Source organism: Ranitomeya imitator, chromosome 1 (assembly GCF_032444005.1).
Source record: "Ranitomeya imitator isolate aRanImi1 chromosome 1, aRanImi1.pri, whole genome shotgun sequence".
In the NCBI taxonomy this organism is placed as follows: domain Eukaryota; kingdom Metazoa; phylum Chordata; class Amphibia; order Anura; family Dendrobatidae; genus Ranitomeya; species Ranitomeya imitator.
This window is the reverse complement of record NC_091282.1, coordinates 287,778,982-287,804,113: the sequence shown is the minus strand read 5'-3', so window position 1 is coordinate 287,804,113 and position 25,132 is coordinate 287,778,982. Positions and strand designations below refer to the sequence as shown.

At 47.6% G+C, this 25,132-nt stretch overlaps 1 protein-coding gene across 1 annotated transcript in view; it reads right to left on the bottom strand.

The window, feature by feature from the left end:
- The window catches only part of TRMT2A (tRNA methyltransferase 2 homolog A), a 109,144-nt gene that overhangs the window by 19,177 nt on the left and 64,835 nt on the right, over positions 1 to 25,132 (bottom strand). The window contains exon 10 of the mRNA XM_069756109.1: positions 10,834 to 10,950. Coding sequence (XP_069612210.1) covers positions 10,834 to 10,950 — 117 coding nt within the window. The remainder of the gene's footprint in view (positions 1 to 10,833; positions 10,951 to 25,132) is intronic.

Below are 25,132 nucleotides of genomic sequence, written 5' to 3'. Positions count from 1 at the left end.
CCACTATGGTGAAGACCAAAGAGCTGTCAAAGGACACCAGAAACAAAATTGTAGCCCTGTACCAGGCTGGGAAGACTGAATCTGCAATAGCCAACCAGCATGGAGTGAAGAAATCAACAGTGGGAGCAATAATTAGAAAATGGAAGACATACAAGACCACTGATAATCTCACTCGATCTGGGACTCCACGCAAAATCCCACCCCGTGGGGTCAGAATGATCACAAGAACGGTGAGCAAAAATCCCAGAACCACGCGGGGGGACCTAGTGAATGAACTACAGAGAGCTGGGACCAATGTAACAAGGCCTACCATAAGTAACACACTACGCCACCATGGACTCAGATCCTGCAGTGCCAGACGTGTCCCACTGCTTAAGCCAGGACATGTCCGGGCCCGTCTGAAGTTTGCTAGAGAGCATTTGGATGATCCAGAGGAGTTTTGGGAGAATGTCCTATGGTCTGATGAAACCAAACTGGAACTGTTTGGTAGAAACACAACTTATCGTGTTTGGAGGAAAAAGAATACTGAGTTGCATCCATCAAACACCATACCTACTGTAAAGCATGGTGGTGGAAACATCATGCTTTGGGGCTGTTTCTCTGCAAAGGGGCCAGGACGACTGATCCGGGTACATGAAAGAATGAATGGGGCCATGTATCGTGAGATTTTGAGTGCAAACCTCCTTCCATCAGCAAGGGCATTGAAGATGAAACGTGGCTGGGTCTTTCAACATGACAATGATCCAAAGCACACCGCCAGGGCAACGAAGGAGTGGCTTCGTAAGAAGCATTTCAAGGTCCTGGAGTGGCCTAGCCAGTCTCCAGATCTCAATCCTATAGAAAACCTTTGGAGGGAGTTGAAAGTCCGTGTTGCCAAGAGAAAAGCCAAAAACATCACTGTTCTAGAGGAGATCTGCATGGAGGAATGGGCCAACATACCAACAACAGTGTGTGGCAACCTTGTGAAGACTTACAGAAAACGTTTGACCTCTGTCATTGCCAACAAAGGATATATTACAAAGTATTGAGATGAAATTTTGTTTCTGACCAAATACTTATTTTCCACCATAATATGCAAATAAAATGTTAAAAAAACAGACAATGTGATTTTCTGGATTTTTTTTCTCAGTTTGTCTCCCATAGTTGAGGTCTACCTATGATGTAAATTACAGACGCCTGTCATCTTTTTAAGTGGTGGAACTTGCACTATTGCTGACTGACTAAATACTTTTTTGCCCCACTGTATATTTGGACAGAGACAATTTTTTTCTAATTTTGGTTATAGACATTACCACAATGAATTTTAAACAAAACAATTCAGGTGCAGTTGAAGTTCAGACTTTCAGCTTTCATTTGAGGGTATCCACATTAAGATTGGATGAAGGGTTTAGGAGTTTCAGCTCCTTAACATGTGCCACCCTGTTTTTAACAGGACCAAAAGTAATTGGACAGAATCAATAATTTTTAAATAAAATGTTCATTTTTAGTACTTGGTTGAAAACCCTTTGTTGGCAATGACTGCCTGAAGTCTTGAACTCATGGACATCACCAGACGCTGTGTTTCCTCCTTTTGCGATGCTCTGCCAGGCCCTCACTGCGGTGGTTTTCAGTTGCTGTTTGTTTGTGGGCCTTTCTGTCTGGAGTTTAGTCTTTAACAAGTGAAATGCATGCTCAATTGGGTTGAGATCAGGTGACTGACTTGGCCATTCAAAAATATTCCACTTCTTTGCTTTAATAAATTCCTGGGTTGCTTTGGCTTTATGTTTTAGGTCATTGTCCATCTGTAGTATGAAACGACGACCAACCAGTTTGGCTGCATTTGGCTGGATCTGAGCACACAGTAGGTCTCTGAATACCTCAGAATTCATTCGGCTGCTTCTGTCCTGTGCCACATCATCAATTAACATTAGTGACCCAGTGCCACTGGCAGCCATGCATGCCCAAGCCATCACACTGCCTCCGCCGTGTTTTACAGATGATGTGGTATGCTTTGGATCATGCGCTGTACCACGCCTTCGCCATACTTTTCTCTTTCCATCATTCTGGTAGAGGTTGATCTTGGCTTCATCTGTCCAAAGAATGTTCTTCCAGAACTGTGCTGACTTTTTTAGATGTTTTTTAGCAAAGTCCAGTCTAGCCTTTTTATTCTTGATGCTTATGAGTGGCTTGCACCGTGCAGTGAACCCTCTGTATTTACTTTCATGCAGTCTTCTCTTTATGGTAGATTTGGATATTGATACGCCTACCTCCTGGAGAGAGTTGTTCACTTGGTTGGCTGTTGTGAAGGAGTTTCTCTTCACCATGGAGATTATTCTGCGATCATCCACCACTGTTGTCTTCCGTGGGCGCCCACGTCTTTTTGCATTGATGAGTTCACCAGTGCTTTCTTTCTTTCTCAGGATGTACCAAACTGTAGATTTTGCCACTCCTAATATTGTAGCAATTTCTTGGAAGGGTTTTTTCTGTTTTCGCAGCGTAAGGATGGCTTGTTTCACCTGCATGGAGAGCTCCTTTGACCGCATGTTTACTTCACAGCAAAACCTTCCAAATGCAAGCACCACACCTCAAATCAACTCCAGGCCTTTTATCTGCTTAATTGAGAATGACATAGCGAAGGGATTGCCCACACCTGTCCATGAAATAGCCTTGGAGTCAATTGTCCAATTACTTTTGGTCCCTTTAAAAACAGGGTGGCACATGTTAAGGAGCTGAAATTCCTAAACCCTTCATCCAATTTTAATGTGGATACTCTCAAATGAAAGCTGAAAGTCTGATCTTCAACTGCATCTGAATTGTTTTGTTTAAAATTCATTGTGGTAATGTCTATAACCAAAATTAGAAAAATGTTGCCTCTGTCCAAATATATATGGACCTAACTGTATCTCCTCAGATCTCTCACTAGGTCCAACGTATGGAGAGCTTTTACCACACGATGCGCTGGTGCTCGACAAAAGGAAGGTAAGACAATATCCTCGTTAATGTGGAACGAGGAAACCACCATTGGCAAGAAGGAAGGTACTGGCCAGAGCACAACCTTATCTTGATGAAAACAAATACGGAGCCTGGCAGGACAGGGCCGCCAGCTCTGAAACCCACCTAATGGAGGTTATGGCCATCAAAAACACAACTTTCCAAGAGAGGTACGATAAAGAGACTTCGTGAAGAGGCTCAAAAGGAGCCTCCTGTAGTGCACTTAAGACTAGATTAAGGTCCCAAGCTTCCAGAGGGGCCCTATAGGGCGGTAGCTTGTGAGAAACTCACAGATTGATAGCTATCTTACGCTGAAAGAGCATCGACAAAGCTGATATTTGTCTTCTGTGAGTACTTGGTGCAAGGCCCGAATCCAGGCCGGCCTCAAGAAATGCTAGGATGTTAGGAATGGAGAAACAAAGAGGGGAAAGACTTTGTTTCCTGCACCGTGAAAGGTAAACCTTCCAGGTGTGGTGATAAATTCACGCTGAGGTGGCTTTCCAGGCGCTAATCATAGTATTAGCAACTTTCTGAGAAAACCCGGCCTGCGTCAGAATCCAAGATTCAACGGCAAAACCGTCAAACGCAGAGCCTCCGAGTTCTGGTGGAATATCGGGCCTTGAGACAGAAGATCCGGACGGGTTGGCAGCCGCCAAGGAGCTTCGGCGAGCAACTGCACCAGGTCTGCGTACCATGACTGACGAGGCCAATCTGGGGCCACTAGAATTGCAGCAACTCCCTCTATCTTGATCTTCCTGATCACCTTCAGGAGTAGTGCCAGAGGGGGAAACAGATATGGGAGCCGAAACTGGTTCCAAGGTAGAACTAATGCATCCACCGCGATTGCTTGTGGATCTCTATACCGGGCGACGAACCTGGGTACCTTGGCATTCACTCCTAAGGCCATTAGATCCACGTCTGGGGTTCCCCAATGCTGGCATATCTGCAAAAAAAAATGTTGGGATGGAGAGGCCATTCCCTGGATGCAAGGCCCTGCCTGCTGAGAAAGTCCGCTGCCCAATTTTCCTTGCCCGGAATATGAACCGCCGAGATAACAAAGTGGTTACTCTCGGCCCAGCAGAGGACTTGTTTCACCTCGTGCATGGCTGTCCTGCTGCGGGTGCCTCCCTGGTGATTTATGTATGCCACCACCATGGCATTGTCTGATTGATTGGATCCTGACCGGATGGCCTGCCAGAAAGGGATGAAAGTGCTGCAGAGCCAGCCGAATCGCCCGAATCTCCAACAGGTTGATCGGAAGAATTGACTCCCTTGAGGACCAGCGTCCCTGGGCTGTGTGGTGGCAAAATACTGCTCCCCAACTGAGCAGGCTGGCATCCGTTGTGACCACCAGCCAATGGGCTGGGGGAAAAGGCTTCCCCTGCTGCAGGGAGGGACTCATTGTCCATGTCAGAGCTTGTCTGACCTTGGGAGACAGACGACACCTGAGATTGAGAGAGGATGGACTTTTGTCCCAGGATGTTAAAAGCACATGTTGGAGAGGACGAAGATGGAGTTGCGCAAAAGGCACTGCCTCTATTGCTGCCACCATCTTTCCTAAGACCTTCATGCAAAACCTGATCGTGTGGGTGCCTGGTTGGCGAAGGACCCTCACTTCCTGCCGGAGGGTCAGTACCTTGTTCTGGGGAAGGACCATCAGACCTCGGGAGTTGTCAAAGACCATCCCTAACTGTTTGCTTTGGCGGTGGAACCACTGGCAGCGACTATCAGACGGTCTCAAATGGTGAAAGGGTTTTCATATGGGAAGATGGAGGAAAAAAAATCGCCTTATATGCAGATGACATACTGCTTTTTCTTGAGAGCTCTGGGGAACCATTGAGGAACGTAATAGCATTAATCGAGAGATTTGGGCAAATTTCAGGGCTAGTTATTAATTGGGACAAATCGAGCGTTTTGCAGGTAGATAGAGAAGTGGATTGTACAAGGGAGGTGGAAGAAGGTACAAAATTAAGGGTGGTCACTCAGTTTAAATATTTGGGGATTCAAGTAGCTCTTCCCTTAACCAGATTTGAGGAACTTAATCTCGAGCCTTTAATAACTAAGATACGCACTAAGATCTCAGCTTGGAGTAAGCTAAATTTGTCGGTGGTAGGAAGAGTAAATCTCCTCAAGATGGTGGTGATGCCTCAGATCTTATATGTCCTACATAATTCTCCGGTATGGATCCCGATGAGAACATTCCGTAAGCTGAGATCGTTATTCGGAGAGTTGGTGTGGGGAAAGAAGAGCCCGAGGATTAGGCAGGAGACTCTGCAGAGACCCAAAGATGAGGGGGGCTTGCGTTACCCAACCCATGGTTGTACTTTCTGGCTGCACAGAGCCAACATCTTAGGGGATGGGGGAAAGGGTTAGAGGAAGAAATGGGTCACAGTAGTCTGGTGCATATCAGCGGGGTGTGGCCCTTGAGTTTGGGTCTGGAATCAGGACTATTTAGGAAATTGGGGACTGGTTGTCCCACCATGAATTTAATTCATAGAGTATGGCAGATGCTGAAGCGAATTAGGGGAATTGGGGGATTCACGGAATTTTCACCTATCTGGGATAACTCATCTCTTCAAGAATTTAACCATATGGAAGGAATGGGAGAATGGAGGGAAAAGGGCATTAGGCTATTAGGACAACTGATTCACAATGGGAGTCTTAGGTCTTATGATGCGCTTCAGCAGGAATTTCAGTTTCCGGGGTTGAAATGGTATCAATATAGGAGAGTTCAGCACGCTTTTCAGGCACAGAGGAGGAGGGGGCCCATAGTGATTCAGAAGGATCTCATGTTAGACTGTATACTAAATAATAATGGAACAAAGGGGGCTATATCGGAAGTATATGGGGATTTACTACACACATTTTTGGAGGATTACCCGATTAAAGCTAGAGAGAAATGGGAGGCCGAACTGGGGGAAATAGACGATGACAAATGGGGGTCTATTCTGGAATACATTCCTAAATCGTCAATGAGTGAGCCTGGGAGACTGTCGCAACTGTATGTGGTTAATAGGGCCTATAGGACACCCGACTTGTTGTTCAAAGCCGGAGTGAGATTGGATTCTGAGTGCCCTAGGTGCACTCAGACTGAGGCGGGTATGCTTCACATGTTGTGGGTGTGCCCCAGGCTCTTTTCGTATTGGGTAGCAGTGTTGAACCAAATTGGGGTGCTTTATGGATGTGCGGTTCCCAGGGATCCAGTGGTTTGTATACTTGGGTATGTGGAGGAATTGTCGGCCGATGAAACTGCCAAAATGGCAATAGCTAGATTGCTCTTCGTTGCAAGGAAAGTGATTGCGAGATACTGGATTAGGGAGGAACCTCCAACCAGACGAGAGTTTGTTGCACAAGTGAATCATATTGTCCAGCTCGAAAAAAGCATCTATACCAAGAGGAATAGGATGGGATTTTTTCAAAAGCTATGGCAGCCATGGCTAAATGGGAATGATTAAGAGGTTGTGGAAAACAATGTTAATAATGCAATATGTTTGTAATAAAGAAGATCTTCTTGTGGAGGAGGGGGGGAAAGTTGGGGTTGGTTATCTGAGGGAGGGAGGGGGGAGAAGGGGTATATTTTCTTGTTAAAATAAAAAACACAAATGCACCTTGTTGTATAAGTAGATAACATTTATTATGATCAATAAAAATTTATCTGATTAAAAAAAAGACCATCCCTAAAAAAGAAATTTTCCGGGATAGCACCAGAGACTACTTCTTTAAATTCACTAGCCACCCTAGGCGAGACAGAGTATCCATAGTAATGTTGACATTCTCCTTGCATGCCCGAAAAGTTGAACCTTTTACCAAAAGGTCGTCTAAATATGGCATGATGACTATGCCCCGAGAATGCAGAATAGACACAACTGTTGCCATTACCTTTGTGAATATTCTGGGAGCAGTGGCAAGCCAGAAGGGCAAGGCTGTGAACTGGAAATGCCGATCGCCTATGGAAAAGCGTAGGAACTTTTGAGGTGATGGAAATCTGGGGATATGAAGATAGGCATCTTGAATATCTATGGAGGCTAGGAATTCTCCCTTTTCCTTAGCAGAAATGACTGTCTGTAGGGATTCCATTCGGAACCGACGAATGCAGACAAATTTGTTTAAACACTTTAGGTCCAAAATGGGCCTTTATGTTACGTCTTTTTTGGGAACGATGAACAGGTTGGAATAAAATCCCTGAAACCTTTGTTCCCTTGGGACGGGAGAAATGACCCCGTTGATCTGAAGGGATTCGACGGCTTTGACCAACTCTTGCATACGGGTTTATGAACTGGGGGGACGGGATGGAAAAAACCGGCTCGGGGGAAGAGAGAGGAACTCTATCTTGTACCCTGAAGACACCAGGTCTCTTACTCATCTGTCGGAAACGACGGTGAGCCAAGACAAACAGGAGCAGACGACCGCCTACTCTGTTGGAAACGAGCCGCGGATGCTTCCAGTCATTTGGCTGAGGACCGATGGGATCTAGATCCCCTTGACCTTGGCCATTGGGACCGCATTCTTCCCAATGGGTTGGCTCTTTATGAGACCTGATGGTCTCTGTCTTGGCTAGACCGACCTGGACCGACAGGGCTTGCCGCTGTGGTCCACCTGGAGTTACAAAAGGGCTTAAACCTCGCCTGAAATTGGCGACGAAACGGCTGTTTAACTTTTTGTTGTGGGAGAAAATTACTCTTTTCTCCAGTGTTATCTGAAATGAGTTGATCCAACTTTTCGCCAAAAAGTCGGCCGCTCTGATAGGGGAGACTTGTAAGAGATTTCTTTGAGGTAGAGTCTGCCCGCCAAGTTCTTAACCATAGAGCCCTTCTAATGGATATTGCATTAGCTGATGCTAATGCAGCACAATTTGCTGCATCAAGGATGCATTGATCAGGTAACTTCCGGCTAAAGCTATCTGATTTGACATTTCCGTCACATCTATCGGTAATCCTGATCCTGAAGAACCTTGGTCAAAGACTCTGACCAGGATATCATGGCTTTCACTACCCAGGTCGCCACAAAAGAGGGCGCGAGAGCCGAGCCAGAGGCCTCAAAAACAGAATGAGCTAGACTCTCTAGGAGCCGATCCGTTGGATCCCTGATAGAGGAACCATTGGGCAGGGATAAGAGTGTATTAGAAGCCAACCGAGAAACAGGTGGATCTACCGCAGGAGATTACGCCCACTTTTTACCTAACTCAGGGGAAAAAGGATATCTTGCACTTGAAGCTTTTTGACCCGAGAAGCGACTGTCCGGCCTTTCCATGTGGCGCTGGTCAAATTCAGGATGAGCGGAAAAAAATTCTATGAGGCTGCTTGAACCTCTTAAAAGACACCTTATGACCAGAGGTCAAGGTGGCTTCGTCCTCCCCTCCCAAGGTTTTATTAACGGCCTCGATGAGGCTGTTTACTGACTCCTGGTAATCAGGGGCCTCTAAATCGAGAGAACCTTCGGAGTCATAGTCCGAACCATGTTCACTCACCTCTGCAGGAGAGGGTTAACGGGACACAGAACTCCAGGATGCAGATGCACCTGACGGACCGGGAGACGCTGTATGGGTTCGTTTCCCCCGCGTCTGCCTAGAGGGAGCGCGGCCCCTGCAGGCCGGAGGTTCCTGTGAACCGGAGGATTTTTCTAAGACAGATGAACCATCGTCCCTGGCCCCAGCCGAGGTCTGAAGGGACTCAATCGCCTTAGTTAAGGACGACATAGACTGTGTCAAGGATGCGACCCATTCAGGGGAGGGACACTGCAGTCTCAGATACAGCCGCACTGGACAGAGACACGGGGGAGGGCTCCTGAGCGCGCTTGGAATCCAGGCCTCACAGAGACGGTTGCTCTGGGCACACGGAAGAGTAGACCGACAGGCAACATACGTGGTATATTAAACCGTGCGAGACTTAGTCCTTCTAGACATGGTGACTGCTGTTGGTGCTGACAATCGCACCCTCAAAAAAATAACACTGCTGAATCAAGTATTTCAGCTGTCAGGCTGGGGGGAGTAGCACTTACCCCAGTCTTGTGACCCCGTGCCTGTAGTGAAGGCTGTCACCGGGAGAAGTGTCAGCGCCATCCTTATAACATAGTGCGCTCAATTGGAGGGCGGATCCACCGCGAGGGGGAAGGGTTTTTCCGTCTGCGGCCTACTGCAGGCAGAAGCCGGGGCCTAGATTTTCGCTCCTGGATCCCTCTCGGGGAGGGGGCGTGACCGCCGGAAGATGTGGTAAAAAGGGGAGGGACTTCTGCCCGCGGCCTAACAGGTCAAGAGCCGGGAACTTGATTAGCCGGCGCCCGGGGAAGTACCCGGGATATAGTTTCCAGCAGCGCCACTGCTGCAGAACAAACCCGCGCCATCCTGGCAGAAAAAATAAATCATAGCGCTGTCAGAGCCCTCCAGCCCACCACCGCCGAAAACAAGGTCAGGAGGTGAGGAGAGGGACCATCTGCCTCTCATAATCACCGCTGTCAGTGCATTGGTGATGAAGTGGAGGCTGCACGAACAGACAACGTGTGCCTGTACAGCCTAAGGTTTCGTTACCTTAGGGTGGACATGGGCAAGTCCGGCAAGTGTTCCCACGTCGCGGGAGAGGATACGTGGAAGCGACACTCGACGTGCTCGCCCGTTGTAGGTTTGGGGAGATCGGACCCCTTTAAAAGGGTCCGTCGCCCCTGTCTCATCTTCATAGTTTTAAAAGGGAAAGAATCTGGGGGAAAAACCCAGAGATGTGCCTCCTATGGACACGAAGCATAAACTGGAGCTGTCTCGGCCAGTGTCAGGGTGTATATGTCGGAGGAGGAGCTAATATTTTTTTATCTACTTTGTGTCAGCCTCCTGGCTGCAGTAGCATACACCCACAGTCCTGTGTCCACCAATGAGATGAAGGAGAAATAGGTTATTTAGGACAAGGAGAAAAAAAACTAAGTGTCTCAATAAAGAGTATGTGGTAGCTTGTACATGTGATCTGTACATGGTCTGTGGGCAGCAAGTACTTTGTGTGTGTGTGTGGCCTTGGATCTTACCGCCCATTGATATTGATGGTCTTGTGTGTAGACTGGTTGGGGGTACATGTTGTACTCATTCTGTAGCCTTAATGAAGGACCAGTGTGAGATTGCGCTGCAGTGTGATGTTGGCCACTTATAGTCACAGAAGCAGAGAAGGACCTGTCCGTGCCAAACACCACTAAGGCAGATCATTAACTAGGTTACCGAACACCGCTATAGTAGCCAGGTGCTTACAAGCTTTTTCTAATACAGCTTGTAAGTGCTGCTGTAAAGCTGGCCAAAGTACTAAATCTGGCCAGCTTCAGTACCCCTATGCTGCTCCACTGCTGCAGATGCAAAGCCTTCTCTACTGGCTGCATGGAAAAGATCGAAGTTTGGGCCAGTGGCACAATGATGCTACTATTCAAAACTTTCAATTAAAAAGATGCCGCAAGATGGGACAAAACCTTTAAGCCTAAAATGCATTATATTTTGTAAAATATATATTTAAAATTAATGAAGTCAAGGATCCAAAACAAACGGTATCACTAAAATATATCAATATATTAGCGCATGCCATAATTCTTTACCTTTTTCGTTTAACTGAAAATTTGTCCAGACCTTTGATGATCACCAACACGATATAACAGAAAGTGATTATTCTTGTGCCATCTTGCAAAGTCATGAAAGATGGTTGGGGCAACAATTCCCCCGAACACTCTCAATGTTTTTGCACTAGTGCTCAGTCTTTTTAATATTTTTTACTATTATTTTCTCTAGCAACATCAGCTGACACAAATAATAATACGTACAATACACTTCTTCAAAGCATTGCAGGATCTACCCATATAAACAGACACATAACAGTATCAGAGATTTAGCAGATTTATACTTACGAAGTCCAGCCCTTGGTGGGTCAACTATGGCCACAGGACTCTGAGCAGTGTAAGAATTTATGAGGTTAGGGAAGAGGTCTTCAGCTTTGCCACATCTAAATTCGATATTGTTCAGATCTGCATTAAAATAATAACACGCATATTGTATTTAGGTTTATGTAAGGATTCTGTATCATGTCACTGGGAGAATATAAAACATACTGAACTCTAAATAAATTGAAATTTCAGTCTTAAAATCACTTCACCTATGAAGGGACTAATGTCTATAAATTTAGCATACAATGGTTATCAGCAAGGTCTAGTGGGTTCTGCACATGGAAAAGATATAGAGTAAACTGTTGGCTACAACCAAGATAGGAAATCTAGGTGCTACATGCTTGGAAAGCAAAAACAAACAAAAAAAAAAAAAAAACATACACCAAAGAGGATCAAGAGCAATGTGAATGGCAATTTACTTTAGCAGGCATCATAAGAATAAATACATTTAAAACAGGGATTTTTGTGTATTTACCGTAAAATCCTTTTCTCCGAGCCACTTATTGGGGGACACAGGACCATGGATGGTATGTTGCTGCCACTAGGAGGCTGACACTAAGTGAATACAAAAAGATGAGCTCCTCCTCTGCAGTATACACCCACATACTGGCTCCAGCCGAACCAGTTCAGTGACAAAGCAGTAGGAGATCATAAACATCAAATAAGGGTACACCATGTCAAAGCAAAGAACAAGCAGAAGCCATCAGGCTAACAGGGTGGGTGCTGTGTCCCCCAATGAGTGGCTTGGAGAAAAAGATTTTACGATGAGTACACAAAAATCCCTGTTTCTCCTTCGCCTCATTGGGGGACACAGCACCGTGGGACGTCCTAGAGCAGTCCCTGGGTGGGGAACCGGCATGGCAGATCAAAACCCCACGTACCAGCTGTCTAGACCTGCAAGGTCTGTCTGCCCAAGCCCGCATCTGCGGAAGCCTGAGTGTGAATATTTTAGTGCTTTGAGAATGTATGCAGACTGGACCAAGTCGCAGCCTTGCAAACCTTTTCCGCAGACGCCTGGTGCCAAATGGCCCACGAAGCGCCCTTCGACCGAGTGGAGTGTGCCTTAATCCCCGCTGGGAAACGCTTGCCTCTGACATGGTAGGACTCCTGAAAAGCCGAGCGTATCCACCTGGCTATTGCGGACTTTGAAGCGGCTAGTCCCTTTCTGTGACCCTCAGGAAGAACGAATAAGGCGTCCAACTTACGGAAGGACGCTGTCCGCGAGACGTAACTTCTGAGAGCCCTCCCCAAATACAGAGTGTGAAGAGCTTTCTCGACATGGTGTACTGGTGCCGGGCAAAATGAGGGCAGGACACTGTCCTCATTAAGGTGAAAGGTGAAAGAAGGAAACCACCTTGAGCAAGAAGGATGGGGACAGCCTGAGAACCACTTTGTTCTGGTGGAAAATTAGGAAAGGGGCTCGTCAGGACAGGGCAGCTAGCTATGGAGACCCACTAGATTGACGTTACCATGACAAGAAAGGCGACCTTCCAAGAAATGTAGGTCAGCGGAACGTCCTGCAGTGGTTCAAAAGGAGTCTCCTGTAGAACACCCAGGACTAAGTTAAGGTCCCAGGCCTTAAACATCATTCTATAGGGGTGTACCATATGGGAGACTCCCCCTGAATGAAAGTCCTCACTTGCAGTTTGGAAGCAATCCTGTGCTGGAACAAAAACAGATAAGGCAGAGATCTGACCCTTGAGGGAGCTAAGCGCCAGGCCTGAATCTAGGCTGTCTGGAGAAAATCCAAAATGGTGGGGATGGAGAAGACGAGAGGAGGATGCCCGCGGTCTCTGCACCATGCAAAACAAACAGTTACTTACTGATAACGGTATTTTTCTGAGCCCATGACGGCACCACGGAGAGACACAGGGACAGGAAACCTACAGATAAAAAAGCTCACAGGCCCAAGATGGCGCCGAGACTGCAGAGGAGGCGGCGAGGGCAAGCGCTGCTTATCAGAGGAAGATGGATGTGATTGCTAAGTTGGAGCGATTTGCCAGGTCAGAGGAGGCTGTAAATCTGCAGTCAGAGGCTGGAAGTGTGAAGTCTGGAGCAGCTGGTGCCCCCGGAGAACAGCAGGAAGGAGGGGCTCAGCTACAGTGCAGTGGGTCAGACCAGGGATCTCCTACAAGGGCCGCAGGAGCTGTTCTGCCTGCACAGTCTGACATGCCAGAAATGGAGGAGCCGACTCTGAAGGACATATTTTCAGTGGTGATGTACTGTAAGTCTGCCCTGGGGGCTCTAAACCTACGAGCGGATGAATTAAAGGGAACCTGTCACCTGAATTTGGCGGGACTGGTTTTGGGTCATATGGGCGGAGTTTTCGGGTGTTTGATTCACCCTTTCCTTACCCGCTGGCTGCATGCTGGCTGCAATATTGGATTGAAGTTCATTCTCTGTCCTCCATAGTACACACCTGCACAAGGCAAGATTGCTTTGCACAGGCGTGTACTATGGAGGACAGAGAATGAACTTCAATCCAATATTGCAGCCAGCATGCAGCCAGCGGGTAAGGAAAGGGTGAATCAAACACCTGAAAACTCCGCCCATATGACCCAAAACCAGTCCCGCCAAATTCAGGTGACAGAGTCCCTTTAAAGGGAGAGATGGTCGCTTTAAACTCTGCTATGCGTAAAGTTGAAAAGAGAGTGGAAGAGGTGGAAGAAAGGGTTGGGAGTGCAGAAGATCGGATTGGTGAATTGTTAAACAGGGAAAAAAAGTATATTCAACGTATTGCTGATCTGGAGTTTAAGACTGATGACCTTGAAAACCGATCCCGCAGGAACAACCTAAGGATTGTGGGGGTCCCAGAAAAGGCGGAAGGGAGCAACCCCACGGCTTATATTGAGGCATGGCTAAAAAACGCTGTGGGTGGAGATGGCCTTACTAAGATGTTTGCCGTTGAAAGAGCGCACCGTGTGCCCACCAGACCCCTCCCCCTCGGCTCGGCCCCAAGAGTTATCTTGGCTAAAATTCTGAACTATCAGGACCGAGACATTTTGTTGAGGAAAGCCAGGAATTGTGATGAGCTGACCATTGATGGTAATCGGGTCTCCCTTTATCCGGATTACTCTGCGGCGGTCCAAAAGCTTCGGATGAAGTTTGGAGAGGTCAAGAGGAGGTTGCGAGACTTAGATGTCCGTTATTCAATGATTTACCCAGCAAAATTAAGGGTGGTGGCTCTGGATCGGGTGCATTTTTTCCAAAATCCAGAGGAGGCGTCACAATGGCTGGATCTCAATACTAAGCATGTCAAAACGGGGCAGACCCGCTGAAACTGATTTAAGTGCTACTGAGGCAATTGTTAACCCTTCACTGTTATGTTTGGTTTGATAGTTAACTGGTACTTAAACTGTGACTTTATGGTATATTGATATCATCAGGTTGTGTTCGGCGGCGCAATGGAATTTGCATTTTGGCTATGGTGGGCGGGGGAGCTGAAGGAACGCAGAGTTTTTATCGTTAGGCTGTGAAACAGCGTTCCCAGATCTCAAATTGAGAGGGAGAGTTTATTTTGATATTCTAAGAGTAGAGAGGAGTTAGGTGGGCTTAAGAGAGGGGAGAGATAGAGAGTTATTTCAGTTGGGAATTGGGGGATGGGGGGGGAAGGAGGGAGGGGGTGGGAGTTGGGGTTGAGACCTTAGGGAGCTTGAACTCATTCATTGTTTCTATAAGCTACAATGGGTGGGGAGGTTAAAATCCTAAGTTGGAATGTTAGGGGCCTTGCAAATGCTACTAAACGAACAGCTATTTTCCAGTATGTACTGAAACAGAGGCCTTCAGTGATATGTCTGCAGGAAACTCACCTAGTGAAGGAAAAGGTTGCTATTCTACAGAAGAGATGGGTGAGAAAGGCGTATCACTCAACGTTCTCAAATTATGTCAGAGGTGTGTCAATTTTGATACACGTTAGTGTTCCGTTTGAAGAGATTGAGGTAACCACCGATAAAGACGGCCAATTTGTGTTTTTAGTATGCAAGATATTTAACAGGTTAATTTGTATTGTGTCAATTTATATTCCACCACCATATTCCAAGAAAAAGATACAGGAGATTCTGGAAATTACGGGTAGGTGGGATGGGGTGCCCCTCCTTATAGTGGGGGATGTGAACAATATATCTAATGATCACTGGGACAAGGGTAGACATGCAGAGTTGAGAAGTGAAGGGAACTCTACACCTTTTGGAAATTATCTAAGAGAAATAGGATGGATAGATTTGTGGCGGGTGCGTAATCCTAGGACATATGCCTACTCATGTTATTCAGCAACATACGGATCTTTATCTCGCATTGATGTGGCTTTGGGAAATGGGGGGGTGAATAATCTAATACATGAGGTGGAGTATAGGCCTAGAGTAATATCGGACCATAGCCCAGTACTGGTCTCGGTACAAATGACTGGGAAGAGTGGTCTGACGGGGTTGGGATGGAAATGTCACCCCTCCTGGCTACAGTATTTGGATATGGAACAGGTGGGAACTGAACTCGGGGAGTTTTTCAGGATTAATGAAGGGAGTGCGGGGAATCTTGTAGTGTGGGACACCATGAAGGCATACCTGAGAGGAATTTTATTCCGGGACATCTCGAGACATAAAACTAAGTCTAAAATTCAAGACAATGCAGTGATGGAGGAACTGAGGGTGGCGGAAGAGACACTGGCCTCTCAGAATTCAAGAGAAGCGCAACTTCGTATGAGGGCGGCTCAGGTAGCAGTCGATGAACTCCATATGCGTAGGGCAGATAGGTTGAGAGCCTTTCAAAAGGAAACATTTTATTCTGAGGGAGAGAAGGTAGGACATTTGCTCTCGGTGGTGGTTTCTGCGCAGCGGGATTCTTCACATGTATACTCCATAAGAACAGAAGAAGGTAAAACGGTTACTCGGGGGGGGGGGGAATTTTAGACGTTTTTCGGAGATTTTATAGTAAATTATATTCCTCTAGGGTGGATAAAAGTCCTGAGGAAATGAATAGATATCTGAAAGAGGTTGGCTTACCCAGACTAGGTAGAGAGGAAAGGGAGTGGATGGATAGACCGCTTGGGGAGGAAGAATTGAAGGCGGCTTTGGCGGATATGGCGGGGGGCAAGGCTCCGGGGACGGACGGTATCCCAGTAGAGGTTTATAAAATTCTTAATGCAGAGTTAATGCCCAAATTGGAGCGAGTGTTCTCGGAGTCGTTGGAGAGGGGAGTGCTGCCTCCATCAATGAGAGAGGCCATCGTGGTGGTTATTCCTAAAGCTGATAAAGATCCTCAACAGCCGGAGTCGTATAGACCAATTTCACTTCTAACGGCTGACATAAAGATTTTGGCGAAGGCCCTGGCGAACAGGCTGTCCCAAGTGATCGATAAATTGATTCACCCAGACCAGTCTGGCTTTATGCCCAATAAATCCACGGCAATTAACTTGAGAAGGCTATTTTTAAATATGCAAATTCCTGCAGACAATGCCGGAAAAAGAGTTGTGGTGTCTTTAGATGCCCACAAGGCCTTTGATTGTGTGGAGTGGAGTTACTTGTGGTCGGTATTGGATCGCCTGGGGTTTGGTCCAAAATTCATCTCCTGGGTTAAGTTGCTGTACTCGTTCCCAACGGCAAAAATTAGAGTTAATAATAATTTGTCAGAGAGTTTCCCGCTGTTTAGGGGTACCAGACAGGGGTGTCCGCTGTCCCCGTTGCTCTTCGCTCTGGCCGTGGAGCCGTTAGCGGCTAAAATAAGAGGTGCTCAGGAGGTCAGAGGTTTCATCTATGGTAGGAGGGAAGACAAAATTGCATTATATGCTGACGATATTTTGTTGTTCCTGGAGGATTCTGAAAGGTCCCTGTGCAATGCGGTTGCTTTGATTGAGGAGTTTGGTCGGTTTTCGGGTCTCACAATAAACTGGGATAAGTCTTGTATGTTGTTGATTGAGGGGGACAGTATTGGCAGTGGAGAGAGGGTGATCACCACAAAATTAAAGATTGTTCAAAAACTCAAATATTTGGGTATTCAGATCGCTCTTCCTCTAACTACCTTTGAGGAACTGAATTTAAGTCCATTAATGCAGAAAATTCGTACCAAGATTGCGGCATGGAACAAATTACATTTATCGGTGGTTGGTAGGGTGAACCTCTTAAAGATGATTGTAATGCCACCGTTGTTGTACGTGCTACATAACTCTCCCATTTGGATTACACAATGCAGATTCCGTAAGATTAGGTCTTTGTTTGTGGAATTAATATGGGGAGGAAAGAGTCCTAGGTTTAAACAGGAGATACTTCAGAGGGCCAAAACAGAGGGGGGTCTTGCACTTCCTAATCCATGGCTATACTTCTTAGCAGCACAATGTCAACATCTCAAAGGATGGGGGGAGGAGGCAGGGAGTGTGCAAATACCTAATAGCTTGAGGTTCTTACTACAGGCAGACGTTTTGAGTGACAGTTTGGAGGGAGGACAATTCAAACAAATGGGTTCACAGGGGTGCACTATCAAATTAATTCACAGAGTATGGGAAAAAGTCAAACTCATTAGGGAAGTGAGTGGGTTCACCAGATTCTCGCCTATTTGGGACAACATTTATCTACCGGAATTTAGGCAGAGGGAGGGTTTTCACTTTTGGTCTGCAGCAGGTATTAAACAGCTGGGGCAGCTGATAAGTCAGGGCAGACTTAAGGTACCTTCACACATAACGATATTGTTAACGATATCGTTGCTATTTGTGACGTAGCAACGATATCGTTAATGAAATCGTTATGTGTGACAGCGACCAACGATCAGGCCCCTGCTGGGAGATCGTTGGTCGCTGAAGAAAGTCCAGAACTTTATTTCGTCGCTGGACTCCTGCTGACATCGCTGGATCGGCGTGTGTGACACCGATCCAGCGATGTCTTCACTGGTAACCAGGGTAAACATCGGGTAACTAAGCGCAGGGCCGCGCTTAGTAACCCGATGTTTACCCTGGTTACCATGCTAAAAGTTAAAAAAAACAAACACTAGATACTTACCTACAGCCGTCTGTCCTCCAGCGCTGTGCTCTGCACTCCTCCTGCACTGGCTGTGAGCCGGAAAGCAGAGCGGTGACGTCACCGCTCTGCTTTCCGGCTCACAGCCAGTACAGGAGGAGTGCAGAGAAGCAGAGCGCAGCGCTGGAGGACAGACAGCGGTAGGTAAGTATCTAGTAGTTTTTTTTACTTTTAGCATGGTAACCAGGGTAAACATCGGGTTACTAAGCGCGGCCCTGCGCTTAGTTACCCGATGTTTACCCTGGTTACCGGCATCGTTGGTCGCTGGAGAGCGGTCTGTGTGACAGCTCTCCAGCGACCAAACAGCGACGCTGCAGCGATCCGGATCGTTGTCGGTATCGCTGCAGCGTCGCTTAATGTGAAGGGGCCTTTAAAACATTTGAGGAGCTGCAGGAAGAATTTCAGTTGCCACGGTCTGAATTGTTCCAGTATAATCGTATCTCTCATGCTTATCAGGCACAGAATAAAAGGGGAGCCATAGTGGTACAGATTGATCTCATGATCGACTATATCCTTAAGAATAGCTGCACGAAGGGGGCGATTTCAGAAATATATGGGTTTCTACTTTTTTCTTTCCTGGAAAAATATCCCATCCGAGCCAAAGGGAAATGGGAAGCTGAATTGGGAATAATTGACAATGATAGATGGGAGTCGGTCCTAGAATATGTGCCCAAGATATCAATGAGTGAACCTGGCAGGCTATCACAGTTATTCGTAATTCATAGGGCCTATAGAACCCCTGACAGGTTGTTCAAGGCTGGGCTTAGGCAGAACTCGGAATGCCCTCGGTGCTCACAATCCCAGGCGGGGATATTGCATATGATGTGGCAGTGCCCTAGACTGTCCTCCTTCTGGATAGTTGTTTTAAATCGTATTGAACTGGTGTATGGATGTTCTGTCCCTAGGGTTCCACTGACTTGCATATTGGGATATGTGGAGGAAATTGTTACGGACAACATGTTTAAAATAGCTATTGCAAGATTGTTATTCATTGCTAGGAAATTGATCGCCAAATTTTGGATTAGAGAGGAACCTCCAACAAGAAGAGACTTTCTTAAGCAAGCGGAGCATATACTTACTTTGGAGAAAAGTATCTACACCAAAAGGAATAAGCTGGACATCTTCCACAAGCTGTGGCAACCGTGGATGGACTTGAATTAGGATGATAAATGAGAATATAGGGAACCTAGTATTCAATGGAAATATAACGGATGTTTATTCAAATGTTTGTATGATGATGGGAAGTGGGGTGGCTCTGGCTGAGGTCTCTGGGGTTGGGCGGGGTGGGGGGGGGCTCTTGGTCGGGGGGAAAAAGTTATCTGTAAATGTTTAATGAAACATTGTCATGAGAAATATTCTGATTGTTTATTCTTTGCGGATAATAAAAATCTATCTGATAAAAAAAAAAAAACACAGGTGACCCACGAAGTAATGGAAGAAGGGGAAACACGTACGGAAAACGAAACTGGCGCCACGGAAGGACCAGTGCATCCACCCTAATGGCTTCTGGATCCCGAGACCGAGCTATGAACTCTGGTACCTTGGCGATTAATCTTGAAGCCATCAGATCTACATCTGGAGACCCCCAGCAATGACAGATCTGTTGGAAGACCTCCGCATGAAGTGACCACTCTCCCGAGGTGAGACCCTGACGGCTGAGGAAGTCTGCCGCCCAGTTTTCAACACCCGGGATGTGAACTGCAGAGATGACCGAGTGGTTCTTCTGAGCCCAGTGGAGAATGTGTTCCACCTCGCGCATTGCCACCCTGCTGCGGATGCCCCCTTGATGGTTGATATATGCCACAGCCGTGGTGTTATCCGACTGTATTCGGATGGGTCGACCTGCCAGGAAGTGATTGAATCGCCACCGCAGGGATAACCGGATAGCCCGAATCTCCAGGACATTGAAGGAAGGCGCGACTCCTGGAGGTAACCAGCGTCCCTGGGCAGTGTGCAGATGGTAGACAACCCCCAACCGAGAAGACTGGCGTCGGTAGTGGCCACCAGCCATTGATCCGGAAGAAAGGATTTCCCCTGGTTGAGGGAAGACCTCAGCGTCCACCACCTGAGCACCTGCTTGACCCACAGAGACAAGTGGCACAGCCTTTCGAGGGAGAACAGATTTCTGTCCCAAGCTGCCAGAAGTGCATGCTGCAGAGGACGGAGGTGTAGCTGGGCGAAGGGAACACCTTCTATTGCTGCCACCATTTTGCCCAGAACCCCCATGCCGAATCGGATGGAATGAGGGGGATGGGCGACAAACTGTTCGAGCTCCCTGTTTGAAGGGCTAAGACTTTGTCTCGAGGGAGAATCACCAACCCTTGGGAGGTGTCCAGGATCATTCCTAAACAGGATATCTGCTGAGCTGGAACGGGGGAAGACTTGTTTAAAAATTTATCAGCCAGCCCAAGCGAGAAAGTGTATTCAAAGTGATACGTACGCAAGCCGCGCAGGCTTGGAAACACGGGCCCTTGATCAGGAAGCCGTCCAGGTAAGGCAGAATGACAACACAGAAAAGACATGATGGCAGCCATGACCTTTGTGAACACTCTTGAAGTGGTAGCGAAGCCGAAGGGCAGGGCAGTGAACCGGAAATGCTCCTCGCAAACGGCGAAGGCCAGGAACTTCTGGTGAAGGGGAAAGATCGGGATATGAAGGTAAGCATCCCGGATGCCGATGGATGCAAGGAACTCCCCCCCCCCCCCCCTTCTCCAACGAGGTGATGACAGAACGGTGGGATTCCATCCTGAATTTTGACAAAATTGTTTAGGAGTTTCAGGACCAGGATGGGCCACACTGTTCCGTCTTTCTTCAGAACCACGAATAGATTCGAGTAAAACGCCTCGAACCTCTCATTTTCTGGGACCAGAATAATGACCCCGTCTTGGCATAGCGAATCGCTGGCTCTGTAAAAGGACTGTGCCTGCGCCTGGTTTTTTTTTTTTTTTTGGGGGGGGGGGGGGGAGACGAGGTAGGAAGAGCCGTGCTGGTGTGTGAGAATAAAATTCTATTTTGTATCCGGACACCAGGTTCCTGACCCGTTCATCGCGAATGACAGAGAGCCAGGCATGCCAAACAAGAGTAGGCAACCGCCTACTCTGCAGGTGTCAACTGGATAATGCCACGAGTCATTGAGCCGAGAATCTATGGGACCTGGATCCCTTGGATCTGGACTGTTTAGGTCGGCTCTTCCACAACTGGTTGGGCTTATATGAAACCTGGAGACCCTTGTCCCTACGCGGAGAGCGCCCCTATCCAGAAGATGCAGTTGTAGTGGACCAACCAGGATTGCTGCGAAAGGACCGGAAACGAGTCTGTTGCTGACGGCGAAAGGGTCGCCTGGTCTTTTGCTGGGGAAGGAATTTACTTGTAGCATACTGTAGCATCAGAGATAAGCTGATCCAGCTTCTCTCCAAAGAAACGACCACTCTGGTATGGCAGAGAGGTTAGGGACTTTTTGGACGCAGAGTCCGCTCGCCATTCCCTGAGCCACAGTGCCCTTCTGATGGTGATGGCGTTTGATGCTGCCAGTGCAGTGCAGTTAGCCGCATCTAGGGAAGCGTGCACCAAATAGTCCTCGGGCAGGGAGATCTGATTGGCCAGATCCGCTGCCTCCGGAGGAAGGTTACTGTCTTGAATGGTCTTGGACAGGGTATCCGCCCAGGAGACCATCGCTTTAGCAACCCATGCCGCGGCAAAAGAGGGGGAGAGTGCCGAGCCAGAGGCTTCAAAAACTGAGCGAGTTTCTATTTGACGGTCTGTGGGATTTTTATTTGAGGATCCATCTGGTAAGGATAGGAGGGTTTTGGAGGCTAGACGAAATACAGGTGGATCAACTGGAGGGGATTCAGCCCATTCCTTCCACAGATCTGATGAAAAAGGGTATCTTGCCTCAAGAGGCTTGTGTCCTGTGAAGCATTTGTCCGGCCACTCCCTATGCCGCTGAACTATGTCCTGAAACTCGGGATGATTGGCAAACACCATGTGAGGCTGTTTGGTCCACATGAGGGACACAGTACGGTACAGGACAGAGGCAGAGTCCTCGTCAACCTTCAAAGTCTGGTTGACGGCTTCAATGAGAGTATCCACAGTCACCTGATACTCCGGTGAGTCCAGGTCGAGAGACCAGTCAGACTCGTACTCAGAGCTCTGGTCACTGTGAACCCCTGGTGAGGGGTAGCGAGAAATGGAGCTCACGGATGCCGGGGCGCGAGAGGGCCTGGGAGACGTGCTATATGTCCATTTTCTAGATGTCTGTGCATTTTGTGACTGAGAGCGGCCCCTGCTGGCTGACTGTTCCCGTGCAGTAGGTGAACTTTATAAGACAGGCAGACGAATGCCCCGACCCGTGGAGGGATCTTGGAGGGACTCAATTGCTTTAGCCAGTGAAGCCATAAACTGCGACAGTGATGAAGCCCACTCAGGGGGGCTAGGTACACTGGGTTCAGTAGTGCCGGAGGGCTCCTGAGGGAATTCGGGCTCAAAAGCCTTGCAGAGTGGTGTAATCTGTTCCCGTGGCAATGAAGTCTGGCAGGTGGTACATGAGGTGAAAAACACTGTTTTGTTAGCCTTTTTGGATTTCTTAGAGAGTGACATGGTGTACCTCAGTATGTCTCCATGCAAATATGCCTTAATAGGGAGGATCGTGCTAATCACTCAGGGAATTACTGCAGAGAAGGGCCAAAGGGTGTATTGAAGCTGAAATCTTACCCAGGTCCTGTGGCTCTTTGAGGATGGTCCTCCCGATGCCCTGTGCTCCAGAACAGTCCACTCAAGTAAAAAAGGCGCTGGAAGATAAAGAGTAGCTCAGGGAGAAAGCACCATGTGCAGTCACGTCTGGAGTCCCCCACACGTGTTGAAAAGGCGGCCGGTATGAAAAATGGCCGCCGGGAATCGAAAAGCGCCAAGGGCGTGAGTGAAGCAGTCGGCGTGACGCAAGCAGGTGGGCGGAGCTTCCAGGTTGCGGCCTAGCTAGCATGGTCTGAAGCCGGGAGCTAAATTTTTGGCACCGGCCGGAATGCACCCATCCGTAGGGGAGGAAAAGCAAAGGAACGGAGAGCCCGTGCACTACAGGAGCCCTCCTGCCGAACCTGACCCGGGCACTTACCCACAGAGAAGCGCAGAGTTCAGACTATTCTGCTTGCAGGTCAGCTGCTGCAGCGTGGATGGTGCAAGGAGCCATCCATCCACTATCCCATTGTCCGCGAGGTGGAGAGGGACCGTCCGCCTCCTTCCATCACTGCTGTTTGTCAGTGGTGATGCAGTGGGGGCCACACGTACGCCATAAGTGCCTCTGGACATTCTACTGCAGACTGCAGAGGAGAAGCTAATGTTTTTGTGTTCACTTTCACTTAGTGTCAGCCTCCTAGTGGCAGTAGCATAACACCCATGGAGTCCTGTGTCCCCCAATGAGGTGAACGAGAAAATATCTATGTAACATGTTGCAAGAAGCAGTAATTAATCCTGCTGTGGAACCATGGGGTTATATAGACCCCAGTGCTGAATAAATTGAAATATTTCTAAAACTGGTCAATCTCAGACATTGACCTTCTAGGTATTTTCAAATAACATATTTCTGCTTATGTTGATGATATTTTGAATTTGTTTTTCAATTGTGTTTCAAAGTTATTTTCAATTTTCTGTGTTTGGGACTCTCCTGACCCCATAGTACCTTTGTCTGCAATTTTTTTCTTTATATTTTCTGTTTATTCACAGGTTTTGTAATATAATTGTAAATAAACAATGGCTAGTTCCAAGTGACACCAGCTGTGTTACGGACAGCACAAACGGTGCTATGTTTGTCCTCGATCGAAGGACAAAAATAGGGATTTTTGGTTACTCACCGTAAAATCCTTTTCTCCAAGACGCTCATTGGGGGACACAGGACTGTGGGTGTATGCTTCTGCCGCCAGGAGGCTGACACTAAGTAAACTTAAAAAAAAAAAAAGTTAGCTCCTCCCTCATCGTATACACCCTGACACTGGCTACCAGAGACTCCAGTTTGGTGCAAAAAGCAGTAGGAGAACAAAAAACACAAAAAATAATATAACAGCATAAATACAGAAACTTTATGTCTAGAAAAGATCCTACTGACTAATGTAATCAGATATAACCAAAGCAGCCATAAGGCTACCAGGGAGGGAGCTGTGTCCCCCAATGAGCGTCTTGGAGAAAAGGATTTTACGGTGAGTAACCAAAAATCCCTATTTCTCCTTCGCCTCATTGGGGGACACAGGACTGTGGGATGTCCTAAAGCAGTCCCTGGGTGGGAAAAATCACTCACCAGAAAAAGACATCCAGATAATGTTTGTCTATAAATGCGCCACTGCCGCTTGAAGAATTCTTCTACCCAGACTTGTATCTGCAGAGGTCTGGGAATGGACATTATAATGTTTGACAAATGTATGCGGACTAGACCAGGTCGCAGCCTTGCAAACCTGTTCTGCTGAGGCCTGGTGCCGAACGGCCCAGGAAGCCCCCACTGCTCTAGTCGAATGAGCCTTGATTCCGGCCGGCACCGTCATGCCCATGGAGCGATAAGCCTCCTGAATGGTCGCCCTTATCCATCTGGCCAGGGTAGATTTTGAAGCCGCGCATCCCTTCCTGCGACCCTGCGGAAGGACAAACAGAGCATCCGTCTGGCGAAAGGGAGCCGTACGGGAAACGTACCTCCTCAGAGCTCTCACCAGATCCAACGTATGGAGAGCTTTTTCTACACGGTGCGTAGGTGCCGGGCAAAAAGAGGGCAGAACAATATCTTCATTAATGTGAAATGATGAAACAACCTTCGGCAAAAAGGACGGTGCTGGTCTAGCACCACCTTGTCCTGATGAAAACGCAAAAAAGGAGGACGACAAGAAATAGGTGCCAGCTCCGATACCTGTCTTATGGACGTTATGGCCACTAAAAATACGACTTTCCAAGAGAGAAACATCAAAGAAACCTCTTGAAGAGGCTCAAAAGGAGCGTCCTGTAAAGCCCTTAAGACCAGATTAAGGTCCCAAGCTTCCAAAGGAGTCTTATAAGGAGGGACCTTATGAGCGACTCCCTAGAAAAAAGTCCTGACTTGACGATTAGGAGCAATCCTGCGCTGAAAAAGTACCGATAAAGCCGAAACCTGCCTTTTAAGGGTACTCGGAGCAAGCCCAGAATCCAGGCCTGCTTGAAGGAAGGCTAGAATGTTAGGAACGGAGAAACGCAGAGGGGGCAGCCCGCGTTTTCTACACCAGGAAAGAAACACCTTCCAAGTGTGATAATAAATC